Source organism: Mirounga leonina, unplaced genomic scaffold (assembly GCF_011800145.1).
Source record: "Mirounga leonina isolate KUSES-001 unplaced genomic scaffold, KU_Mleo_1.0 Mir_166, whole genome shotgun sequence".
Lineage (NCBI taxonomy): Eukaryota > Metazoa > Chordata > Mammalia > Carnivora > Phocidae > Mirounga > Mirounga leonina.
The window spans coordinates 4,659,279-4,672,821 of NW_023270418.1; the positions used below are offsets into that span (position 1 = coordinate 4,659,279).

The 13,543-nt window shown below is 37.2% G+C and overlaps 1 protein-coding gene across 1 annotated transcript; it reads right to left on the reverse strand.

Moving 5' to 3' along the window:
• Positions 1 to 3,326: 3,326 nt before the first annotated feature.
• On the reverse strand, positions 3,327 to 12,366 carry LOC118016248 (cyclin-A2-like). The gene is made up of 2 exons (XM_035013702.1): positions 12,352 to 12,366; positions 3,327 to 3,818 (listed from the first exon to the last, which is right to left on the reverse strand). The coding sequence occupies exons 1-2, from the start codon at positions 12,364 to 12,366 to the stop codon at positions 3,327 to 3,329; spliced, it is 507 nt and encodes a 168-aa protein (XP_034869593.1).
• Positions 12,367 to 13,543: the final 1,177 nt, after the last annotated feature.

A 13,543-nucleotide genomic window follows, 5' to 3' on the forward strand; every position in this document is an offset into this window, starting at 1 on the left:
CCCTGCTTGAATTATTGGTGTGCTGTTTCCTGAATGGACTGTGATAGATATTATGTCCCTGAAGCCTTCTGTCTCCCTTTTTCAGAAGCTCCTTTTTCTATATTACACAAAGGTTAAAATCAAAGACATAAGAATCAGGTTGCCTGAGTTTGTACTCTGGTTCTGCTACTTCATTTCTCGGTGATGCTTTGGGAAAGTTATTACCTCTCTAAGCCTCTGATTCCTCCTCTCCAAAATGGAGGTGATGGAAACACTACTTGCCTCATAGGGTTGTTGTGAAGATTCAGTAAATTAATTCGCGTAAGACAAGTATGGAAACAATCAATTAATGTCAGCTATTATTATTATTTCCTTAATCCCTCCTCACGGAGTTGTAGTCACAGAAAAATGTAATATACACATTCTTTCATAAATTCTGTGTGGTATATAAAAGGAAATATAGAGCGTCTAACTTAAATAGTCTGCTTAACAGGTAGCCTTTCCTAACCATCTTCCCTCTTCCCACTCCTTTGTGTTGATATACAGGACTTTATCTTTGCAATTATCACGCTGCACTGTAACCAGTTTCTTTAAAAAGCTATCTTGAGAGTCAGATGCTACACCTTGCTTATGGCTCACACCTAGTAAACACGTATGAAACGTGGAAAGGAGGACAAGCAGTAAAGAATGCATTTTTTTTTTCTATCATTCCCTTCAATTTTCAAGACACAAAACTAACCTGAAATATAAAACTGACCCCATCACCTCCAATCAGGGAAACTATTTTATTTCCTGTGACACAGAAGGGAGAGAGAGCAATACAAACCTAATAGAGTCAGGTGCCCGAGGAGGTTAAGCAGAGATCTGATATGTGCTTAACAGTTAAAGATCTATGAGCTCTGCTAATACATGCTGACTAGAGTAAACAATATTCTCTATCCCAAACCACCTCTCTTTCCTTTATTTTTAATTAGTTTGTTAATGAGCTAATGCTTCCAACGGACTGTGAAATTAAAACAATGTGCTTTCTACTGTGATTGCTAAACATTTTCACTGGACATAAAATGTGTTTCACCCTCAATGGGATTTTCTTTTTTCTTTTATAAACAAATCAAAATGACAGCATCAAAGAGGTGCAGGTGTCTGGTGGGTAAATAAATAAACATTCCCAGCATGTGGAACAATTAAATAATCTCAAACAAAATGGGATCAGAGGCAGATGCACACACCACAGGAACAACTCTTTACAGGCAAAGGGAAAAACTCCAAATGAATCTGCAACAGAGGAACTTGGCTCAGTGGGCCAGCCAATTTTGCATCTGTCCCTTTGGCAATGAAGAGTGCTCTGGACACTTTCAGTATGCACTTGGGACAGAGCTCTTCAGGCAATTCAGAGGGAAGAATAATGGACTTTAATGGAATCAGATAATGCTGAAGTGGACTCACCAAGGCAGACTCTCCCAGCAAAACCAGAACACAATATTCCTTAAACAGGCACCATACTTTCTTGCCTCTGTGTCCTGTTCCATCTTCCTGGAATCTTTTTTTCTTGCTTACAATGCCCACCCCAAATTAAATATTTTGATGTTCAAATAATATTCATTCTAAAATCTCTGAAGGTCATTTACTTCATGAGGCATTACCTAATTGTGTTAGCCCTGTGTGCATTAAAATAGCACCCTTGCTTTAAAAATGACAAGATAAAAACCTTTCTAACAAAACTTAGTATGCAAATAAGTGGGCTTTTCGGAAAAATATTTGTTGAATTTAATTTGAAGGCAGAGCATCTATACAAATTACAGGTGGGGGGCACCCAGTGACTCAGTTGGTTAGGCATCTGCCTCCGGCTCAGGTCAGATTTCAGGGTCCTGGAATCTAGCCCCCCATACGGCTCCCTGCTAGGCAGGGAGTCTGTTTCTCCCTCTCCCTCTGCTGCTCCCCCTGCTTGTGCTCTCTTGCTCACTCTCTCTCTCAAATAAATAAAAAATTAAAAAAAAAATTACAGGTGGAATATAATGAGAATAAGAGAAACAACAACAGTTTGGGAGGGTGACAATTCATATCGTGTTTTGGTGATGAGACAACTTACATGAAGAAGGTGATTTGAACCTTAAGGAATGGAAAGGATTTCAAGAGGAAAGGATGTTCCAGACAGGAGCAGACTCAGAAAGAAAGATGGGGATAAGGGATTTAGGGCATTAGAACTGAACCATTTGATTCTTGTGTGGGGTAGCCTTGAATAAACGGAGTAAGTTAAGCTAAACAAGGAGATTAAATCAAGAGAGGGAAGATAATTAAATATTAAGTATAAGCTTTGGATTTAGTCTATTAAATATTTTAAGACAACTAAAGGCTCCTAAGATTTTAAGATATTAATCTGATTCTGCACTTACTTTTAAAGTTTCAAAAAAAAAAAAAAGTTTTACATTTTCCTGGAAGAAAAAAACATAGATACTTTAAGAAAGAAGTGATGAAAAGAAACACTCTTATGCTTGTAGTTTAATAAGCAATTGGACAGCATTATCAAACTTTAGAAGAGATGTCTGAAATAGCTAATGCAAAGCAACCATTGTGCATGTGGAAAAAATAGCATTGTTCAGCTTTCCACAAAACACACTTAAGTGTAAAGAAATCTACGATGACTCATTTGAACAGTTGTGGAAAACTTGAATACAACAGCTAAGTCATTGAAAAAAATGAATCTGATGTAAAAAAATAATAACAAAGATAGAAATATATATGAACATCCTATGAAAACTTTTAAAGTCATTTGGAAAAGCAATTTTTGTAATCCTGTTGTCACATGGAACTTAAACTCTGTAAGGTAAGACTTTATATAGACCTTAGAACAGAAAAGATACTGCCCCACAGGGGGGAAATGGTTCACAGCAGTTGAATGCATTCATGTAGCTTATACTGAGTCTTTACCATGGGAAAAGAGATAAACAGGATCTGTTCCCTAATGTAGAGTAAATTGCAGTTGGAGAACACAAAGATAGAGTCAGTGGTATGTGATGGATAGCTGAAGGTGAGGGGTATTTATTTATTTATTTATTTATTTATTTATTTATTTTCCAAAATCCGTTTATTAGTTCTTATTCTTACTGTGCTGACAGCTGGCATCATTAATACTTTAACAAAACCACTTAAAATTAGCCAAATATCTAAGATAGTTACATGTACAAAAGATATACAAATTAAAACCATTTAAAAAGTAATAGATACCATAATTTGTACTTGACCATAACTCTATTCAGAAATGATTATAAAATTAAAATCTTACAAAAACTGTACACCATATACTTTGAGTGATTTACATCTTAGAAAACAAAGGCAGTCTTTCACCATTACACATTTAGTGTCTCTGGCGGGTTGAGGAGAGAAACACCATGATACTTTGAACACTTATACTTTTCTCTTATTGACTGTTGTGCATGCTGCGGTGCTCTGAGGTAGGTCTGGTGAAGGTCCATGAGACAAGGCTTAAGACTTTCCAAGGTATATCCAGTCTTTTGAACTAAAGATTCAGGCCAGCTCTGTCCTGTGACTGTGCAGAGTGCTAAATGAAAAGCTGCTGCAGCAATAACTGATGGCAGATACTTTAGGTAGGGGTCAGCATCTATCAGACTTAGTTCTCCCAAAAACATTGCTAAACTTTCAACTTTGCAGTTGGCAGATGGCTGGTGCAGAAAGTATTGGGTAAGGAACTGATTTATTGTTGGTGCAGCTAGGTCAAAAGCAAGCACTTTCAAAACTAGGTGTTCCATTCTCAGGACCTGTTTCTTGGTATAAGTATCATCTGTAATGTACACAGACTGTGTGCTGGTCTCCTGTGGGCCCTGGAAAGCATAATGTTGGAAATTTCCCTAATTGGATTGAGGATCTGGGGAAGCCTTCTGGAGGAAATGGTTGATATACTGAGTTTCAGATGACAAATGGGAACTAGTGGGGTAGAGGAGATTTAAAGTCATTCCCGGTGAAGAACGTCAAATGCACAGAAGTAGGAAGTAGCACGACATGTGGCACCACCAACAGCGTGTTATATCACGGTACCTCCTGAAGGGCAGGGCAGCCCAATGGTTAAGGCAGGTTCCAGAACGATACAAATCTGAATTCATGCCCAAGCTCTGTCCTTTATTTTTTAAAGCAGACATCATGGCAGTTCTGTCTAGGAAGTGGCAATGGAGAGTCCACCTCAGGCCTTGTTTTCTGTGGAGAACCTTAAAATAAACTTGTGCCCCTGGAGAGAGCCAGGTATCTGCAAAGATGGTTGGGAAGGTCATGCATCTCAGAGAGAAGCTGCAGAAGAGACTGTCTACCAGGAAACCTGCTTCTAGAAAAAGTTCAAAGGAACTACATTTGAGAGAGAGGCACAAAGGAAGACAAAGAAAATAGCAAGCATAAGAAATTAAAAAGATGAGTACTAAGGGATGATTTACTTAAGAAATGATGATATTCCTCTAAATCAGTATTTCCTTTGACACAGTCATCAGCTAATAATAGCAGCACCTACATATTTATTGGTTATTCAATAATTAATATATTTGATATATATTATTTTTAAACAATTGATACATTTGACTCATTCTATCAAGACCACATTGCAACTCCATTTTGCAATGAGAAGGTTTAGATTATGATCCAAAATACAAAATTAATATTATTACTTTATGGGGTCACTTTGATTTCCATCTAAAATTACATTTCTTAGATTCATCATTCACCATATTTACTAGGTTTGCATAATTGCTTGCTTTTTGCCTGTTAAAAGTAGTTATGCATTTTTTTGGATTTTTCTTTAAATATATTCATCTTCCCTTATTAATCTGCATATAGGGACAGAGGAGAAAGAGACATGAGGAAAGAAAACAAACCAGAAGAGGTAAATACTAAAATAAGATAGCTATTGAAAGCAACCAAATTTAGGGTGCCTGGGTGGCTCAGTTGGTTAAGCGACTGCCTTCGGCTCAGGTCATGATCCTGGAGTCCCGGGATCAAGTCCTGCATTGGGCTCCCTGCTCGGCGGGGGGTCTGCTTCTCCCTCTGACCCTCCCCCCTCTCATCTGCTCTCTCTCTCTCTCATTCTCTCTCTCAAATAAATAAATAAAAAATCTTTAAAAAAAAGAAAGCAACCAAATTTAAAAGAATTCCTAACAGATGTTGCTGGTACTTGTGATGGTGACACAGTTTGGATGGGATCTTATCCCCTCTTTGTGAATATGTATTCCCTTTTAGTTGAACCAATCAGGTAAGATAACTAGCTATTACTACTCTATATGTGATATTATTATTACCATTTCAAATCCTGCTGACATTTATTTTTCTTCTCCCACAGCTGTCTAAATAGATTACTCAGGATAGGTAGATAATTTTCTCAGTAGAAGGTTGGGGAGGGGGGTTGTGGAACATGGAATCACAGAAAGTATAAAGGCAGGACAAAGGTGACTCAGCTAATTAGCACCAGAAAATCAGCTTCATGAATCTCAGGTCACTGATCTTTCTACTACAAAGGTAGAGAATTATGCTATCTGGTTTTGCTCCCTTCCTTCCTTTTTTTTCCCTTGTTGTTTAGGTTTTATCAAAGAGTCTGTCCATGAGTCTCTTTAATTTTGTATTTGTTTTTTATATTATCATTGTGCTTAATCTCAGTTAATCATATTCTTAATAATATGCATAAGATGTATGTATATAAATTGTATCAGGATTGCTTTTTAGCAACAGAACAAACTTTCAAGTGTTTTTAGTAGTGACAGGTATAAAAATAATTTTATTATACTTTAATTAGTGAAGAGAGGTATACCTCATGCAGTCTACTGCATAGAAAATATCCTTGGCTGAGTGTTCTAGCTCCTGGACAGGTATAGCATTTATTCCACTCAGGGATAAGGTTCAAAGTGTGACTCCAAGACTATAGCTCAGTGGAGGGGTGCTCAACCTGAAACTCAAAGGACCTCTTAGTAATGAGATCATTTTTCATTGCTAAGAGGAGAAGAGCTTTCTCATTTATGTCACCATGTACTTCCAAATGTTTACTCATCTTTGAAATGTGTTTATTACAACACTTCACCAATAATGTGTTTGAAATATTGGCTATGATTATTACTAATCAACAGATAAATGAACAACAGTATAGAGTCATGATTGCAGTTGCCTGGCGGGCAAGGGATCCCTTATTCCAAAACTCCAAAGGAACTTAGTTTATATTTAAAATAAGTAGTACAGATTTTACTATTTTACCAAGGAATTTTCATATTGACAGACTGATCACATCAAAATGTTCTGTTTAATTCCTAGTATATCTTTTCATTTTATTAGCCAGATATTTTTGCTCCTACCATCTTTTTCAAATATCTATTACTGCATATCATATCATACTAACCCAAAACATAGTGGTTTAAAACAATGATAATATTTTGCCCATGAATCTACAAATGGGGCATATCTCAGTAAAACAGCTTTTTTTTTTTTTTTTTCTTTTTTTAAACTGCAAATGAGCATCAGCTAAGATAGCTTGAATGTTGGGAATGAAATCACCTGGAGGCTTGGTCATCCATCCGTCTGGTAGTTGATGATGATTGTTGACTGGAACTTCAGCTGAGGCTGTAAACAAGACATCTAAAAGTCTAAAAGTCTAAAAGTCTTTCTGATGTGCCTACTTGGCTTCATAACGGCTTGGTAGCTGGATTCTTCCTGAGACATCTCAAGAGGACTGAGCATAAGTTTTATTACCTTTTTTTGGACTTAACCTCAGCAGTTACACGGTGTTAATTTTATTGTAGTCACAGGCCTACCCACATTGAAAGGCAAAAAGCAAAGATCTCATCAATCACTGGAAGAATATCAATATCACCTTTTAAGACGCATATGTAGGATAAAATATATTTTCAAGGACTTTAGTGGGAAGTAAGATTTGCTACAGTCTGCCCTCTAGCCACAGCAGTTTATCATCTTTACACGTGAAAAATTCCCTCAAGATATCTCACAAAGTCTCATTTATGATGGTATTAGGTTTAGGCTGAAGGTCCAAAATCTCATCATCAAAATCTGTTCAAGTGCAGCTGAGGATCTTTGGTTCTTATTCCTTGATTACAGCTCTTCAAGTTCAATTTCCTTTATTAGAGTTGGACCCTCATTTTGATGTTTAAAAAGGATGTAGTATCTATTGAGTTTACTTCAAAATAAAATATATTCTAGTATCTGAGAGTCACATTTATGTAAATCTCATACTTTCCTCAGAAACACCCATTAATTTCAAGGTATTACTATAGAAATGATTCATAGTCTGAAAAACTAAATGTTTATAGCCACAAAATAAATTTGCACAGAACGGTCTTCTTGAAATTTTTATGGGATCGATTGTGCTTATTTACTGAGGGATATTCCACTTTGCAGTCAATATTCTCTGTATTTCCTACTACTATCTGAGCTCACCCTATGGGAACCCTTATATAATCCAGTGATGGAGAAAACAGAAGCTTAAATAATTTAACACTATGAAATACAGTAGTCTGCCTTCCAAAACATAAAATACCACAATTTTTGGCCTTTCAGATATTGATTGTCACTAAATATTAACAAAAGTAAATTTTTTCTAACTGCAGTGTAGTTTTGTAAAGCGATCTTTTACAAAACAGTCTGCAACACAGACTAATAAAGAGTTAGGAAGGTCTATTGGACATGCTGTTTCTTTTTCACATTGATCATCTCAAAGTATCATAACACACATAGGCACTGTTCCTCCCTACACTCTGACCAAAGATCATGAGTCACAATGTAGCGATATTAAGGTGACAGTATCAGTTGTCTTCAGAAATCAGAACACATTTGAGAGGGATAGAGCACGATTAGTAATTATATTAGGACAAAAGGTGTAACCCAGAATAATCCTGAGTGGACTGGGACATGTGCATAAGCAAACAGTGAGTGTACTTTGTATTTGAACAAAAGTTGGAATCCCAATTCTGCCTCTTATAAGTAACCTCATCCAATTCATTTAACCTCTTAGGCCCTCAGTTTTCTTATGTAAAAAAAATTAGAAATAATCAGACATCTCACTACTTGTATTAAATTATATAAATAAAATACTCTAAGTACTATCTGGCACAACTAAGGTCCTCAACAAATGGCAATTAGCTTTGTTATTATTGTATCCTGATTGCCTAGAATAGTATCTGGCACATGACAGATATGCAATAAATATTTGTTTGGTGAATAAATTAATAAAAGAAATAATAAATAAATCAGTGACATGCAGAAGAACTACTAGTATTAAATGAAGTCATATAACACTCAAGGTGATTCTACTACATGTCATAGTAGAACAAATAGACAAATGCAAGTCCTTGGACAGAATCAACCTGGATTCAGAGAAACTACAAAATATGAAAAAAAAAAATAGACTTTTAATACTTTACCAGAAAATCTGTATACATTTTAAACCTCAGAACATTTGTGATTATGGTTTCTATCCATTTAATCTAATCATGTAAAATAGTATTTCTTTTTTCAGTTATAAAATACTTTTCTCAGTTTCCCTGTTGTGTTATTGGAGGTTTTACTGGTGAGGGTAGGATAGATTATGTTGCATTATAAATGACAAGCTATAAACACAGGTTTTTCTTAATGCATTCACAGACATGGTCATGGTTATATATTATGTAACAATCCATTTGTATCCCTTGGCAGATTTTACAACAGAAACTTTTCAGGCCAGAGAGTGAAAGGGATGACGTTTAAAATATTGAAAGTAAGTCATTGTTAACCACAGATTCTGTAACCAGCAAAACTGTCCTTCAGAAACAAATGAGGGATAAAGACTTTTTGAAACAAAACCGAGGAATATCATTACCACCAGACCTGCCTTACAAGAAATGCTAAATGGAAGTTCTTTAAGTGGAAGTAACATATCCATACCCCAAGTTCCCTGGCTCAACAGGGCCACAGGCTTTGCTCTGCAAACCTTTCGGCTAGAGCACCCCTGGGCTGCACAACTTTCAAGTGTTTTCACCAGCCCTTCTGGTCAAATGGAGCCAGAATACACTCTCCACCACAGGTAAGGTAATGGTACAGACCCCCTGCCTGAGTGGAAAGAGGTGGGGACACTCTAGGCTATTTTTATTTCCCCGAGCAGTCTCTCTAGTTGGGAGGGGCTGGGAGCTACCCTCAGTCTTGGCTATGAATTAGTCCTCCTGCATGCATGTAGTACAGGAAGCTTCTATGCCTGGTACTGGCTTTGTTCTGGGGGTGATCAGCTCTGCCTGCCCAGCTTGAGCACTGCTAGACTATACAGCTTCCGGGACTGGTCAGGAGCTCTCTGATCAGGTGGGGCTGGAAGACATTCTTCACAGGGGGTGGGGCTATGATTCAGCACCTTGCCTAAGCATGGGCAACCAGGGCTTTAGGGTCAGCAACACTCCTTGTTTCAGGATCTGAATCAGGCCAATCAGTACCTTGCTGAGTTCCCTGATCAGAGTCTGTCCCTGATTTAATTTTGTAGATGAGCAAAGCCGCTGTTTGGGATTACTACTTAGGCACTGGAGGTATCAACCTGGTCTGCAGGGATCTGTGTGCTGGTTGTTGCAAGCCCCTCCCCACTTTCTCTGTCATAGTCAGATTCCCAGTGGAATCTGCCCCACAAATTCCCCTACAATTCCCATGGTGAAAGATCAGAGTAGGGTCTCCCACAAAGTGACCCACAATGCTGAAAGGGGGGAGCTAGATGTGTCCCCTGAGTTCTATTTTCCCACTGAAGGAACTAGAGGTTCAGAGACCTCTCCACATGGTGCTGCACTGGCCTGGGGAAGGGGTAATGTGGTCAATGTGTAGCTGCTTTTCTTACCATTCTAATGTGATCTGCCTTTGTCTCTGAGGTGCAAGAGGGTGCTTCCGCATTGCCTCTAGGATTCTCTTAGTGGTGCCTTGTTCTTGAATAGATGTTTGTTGTTCTTGTGAGGAGGACCAAAGTCAGGAACAACCTATGTCACCATTTTAGTAATGATATTCAGCCTCCTTATTCTTTAATATCACCCCATAATATTTTTTTATGTTCTTTAGAATAGTATGTTTAAGAACTGTGTAATATTCTGTTAAATTACCTAAATTAGTTTCCTGGGGCTGCCCTAACAAATTACCACTAACTTGGTGGTTTCAGATAACAGAAATTTATTCTCTCACAGTTCTGGAAGCCAGAAGCCTGAAATCAAAGTTTCAGGAAAGTTAAAGAGGGAAGTAGAATCCTTTACCACTCAATTATAAGCTTTGAAAATTTAGGTTATGGAGTTTCTGGATCCATTCTTTAGCATATTTCTACCCATCAAGTTTCTCAGAAGCTGGCCACAGTGTGAGGACTTGAATGCAAGCAATTTATTGAGTGCTCTCGTAAGAAACTTAGAAGAGTGAGGGAAGCAGGAAAGAGGAGAGGAATCTAAGTAAAGGTATAATTTCAAGCAAAATCTTAGCCTCAGCTTCATCATGGTTGGGATTTCTAGGGGTAAATTCTGCCTTAGATTTGGTCCCAACTGGGGACATGTGAACTAAGTTTTATTACTTCTGCACTAGCACCTCTCCAGATTAGTGCAAACTTGGGCACTTCTAGATCCTTGTATGTATAGAGAAATGTAGCTGGAGTAGCTGAAGAGCACTCCTCTGAGGACAGCCGCACTTGCTATGGTCCACCCTTTTCATCTCTCTGATGCACTTCCATCTCACATTAAGTACACCGTGTCCTGCCAAGGCTTCTTCAAGATGATGTTCCCTCACAATTTCTGGGGCAAAATTTACAATAGGAAATATGAAAGATGAGTAATCCCTGACTACTGCTGTTTATCCTGAAATTACAACTGATAATGATTTTACGCTCCTACCAGCTGTTCTTGATTCTATTCATCCTACTCTGGCACCTCTGCTGTCAAAGAAGTTTTCCTGGTGAGAAGCATTTTGACTCCTGAGTGTATTCCCAAATTAAAGTTCTAAAGAGGAGATGTACTGAAGAATGTTCATAGTAGCACTACTTAATGGGGGGGGGGGGGAGAAGTAAGAACAGATTAAAAAGTAAGAGAAAAGAAAAGGAGAGAAGTTAACAAAAAGACTGAAAATGCCCACAGATGAAAAAATAATACGGTAGATTGATTGTGATATATTTATGCAATGAGATACTTTATGCCAGTGAAAATGAATTTTTACGTGCAATAACATGAATACATTTTAGTGATCTAATGATGAGTAAGGAAAATATACAACTGCCTTTTTATAAAGTTCAAAAGCACATAAAACAAACGATGCATTATTTAGGCATACAATATATATCTGCAAAAAAATACAGTCAGAATAGTGGTTTCATCTGTAGAGGAGAAGGGGACTTAGGATAGGAAAGGTCTATATACACATATAGGAGTAGGTAAAAGGTTGAATGGTGAGTTTAGTAATACTCATTATATTAGCAAATTAAACACATAAATGTAGGCCAAAGATAACCATGTATCCACTACCAAGGATTATCACTAATCTCTCTGCACACCTGAGTTCCAATTAAAAATGAAGTTTCCAGATTGACTGGTTTGAATGTACAGCTAAGATTGAGAGCCACTATACTAGATGATCTGCAGTGCTACTCTGAGTTTCCTTTTTTAAAAAGCTGAGGCAAAAAATACAGGAGAGATATTTAATTTGTGCAAATACTGGTATGTGATATTTGAGGGGATGAGTTTTTTTTAATAATCAAAAATTTTAAATATTTTATTTTGATATATAATAAAAGCATGAAACAAAACATACCAAACTTGATCTCATGATATTCATTCAAATACTAAATAAATGAACTTCTTCAATAGGAGAGAAATAATGTCTATCAGTAGAATGATTTTAACATTTCTCCTGAAATGGAGAAACGGCTCCACGGAGTCATATAACCCAAGTAATTCAATTACATACCTCATTAGTAAGTATGTAGAAAATACAAAGTTTCACTTAAAGGAGTGAAAAATCAAGGGATTTCTTAACAAACTCTAACCCCCATTTTAATCCCCTTATTTCAACAATGCAAGAACCTGTTTGTTGATTCACATGGACACTTTGACCACTTTAACACAAAGAAGAGCCACAGTGTAATAATGAACCTGACATGAAGATAAATGACTCCAATTAGCTTCCTCATTAGTTTTAACTAAGATTACTTCTTTAGTCATGACTGATTTATCTCCATTTCACTTCTCTAGAGCCTCAGGAAGTTGTCTGCCAGATTAAAGCCAGGTGAAGAGAGTTAATTTAAAATCTAGACAGTCGTAAAAAAAATAAAATAAAATAAAATCTAGACAGTTGTCTGCTATTTTCCCTTGAATCAATCTGTGACTGGCACTCAAGAGTGGATTTACATACATGTGCTTTCGCCATTATCCCTATAGAACAAGGATCAGCAATATTGAAAGTCAACATTCACAAAGTATAGCAATAAGTGTGCAATGTATGTCTGTTTCATATGATGAAGAAAAAGCTACACATTTTCAATAAGTACCTAGAGAATTCTTGAAAAATCCTAGATTGTATTTAAGTTTTTGATGGTCTCACTCTCAGTTTCACTTTGTGATTACACCACAGAGGGTAGGGATTGAGAATGGGGACAGGCACATTGGTGGAATAAACTAAAAGCATTCATCACAAGCTTAGGATTCTTCCTAGGTGTCTGGTGTTGGCAAGCTGGAACAGATATGAAACTGTGTTCTTCAGGTTTACAAAGAGACAGACCAGCCACGGAGATATTTGTCTTTCTTTAGGTCTCAGGTGAAGATGAACGTTTTGTGCTTTCTTGATGGAGACTCAGCCTACAGAAGCCTGTAAGTCCCTTGTGAGAAACTCTGTGTGTTCCCCGGGCCCAGAGTTTACTCCAGGGAGAAATTGCCCAATTCCCCTGCCTCATACTCCCCTTGGGTCTATGTGGTGTGGGATCCATGGGATGAAGTGTTTTCAAACACTGATACTGGAAAAGAGACAGATGCTTTCATCAGGAAACCTGAGATCCTGGAAGCTAAGTGGAGGAAAAGTGGTTTGCTCTTCTGATTATTAACTGATTATTCATTCAAAAGCCAAAAGAGCAGAAGCTTCTGCACCATGTACCACTTGATTTTTTTGTCAGAACTCAAGATACTTTAGCACCTGACTCAGTTCTGGAGTTAAAGAAACACTAAAACAGAGCAGGCAAACCTTTAAAAAACAAAACAAAACAAAAACAAAAACAAAAAAAACAGTGACGACAAAAAATCCACTGAGACTTAGAGCCTCACAATGTAAAACCAAGGTAAACATTTATACAAGGAGGTTGCCTTTGCAATAGAACTGAGGGAAAAATCACCTCTAAAATCAGACATTTCTCTAAGGAATTCTGGTTTCTTTTAGTGGAAGGGATTAGGGAAGACAACTGTGAGGTTAGAGACACTCATTTCTCCTAGAACAATATTGTGTCCAGGCCATCTCAGTGAAAGGGGTTTGAAGAAATAAATGTTTTAAAATGTTGCATCTAAACAAAAAATAATAAATAAAAATAAAAAAATAAAATGTTGCATCTAAAGTAATA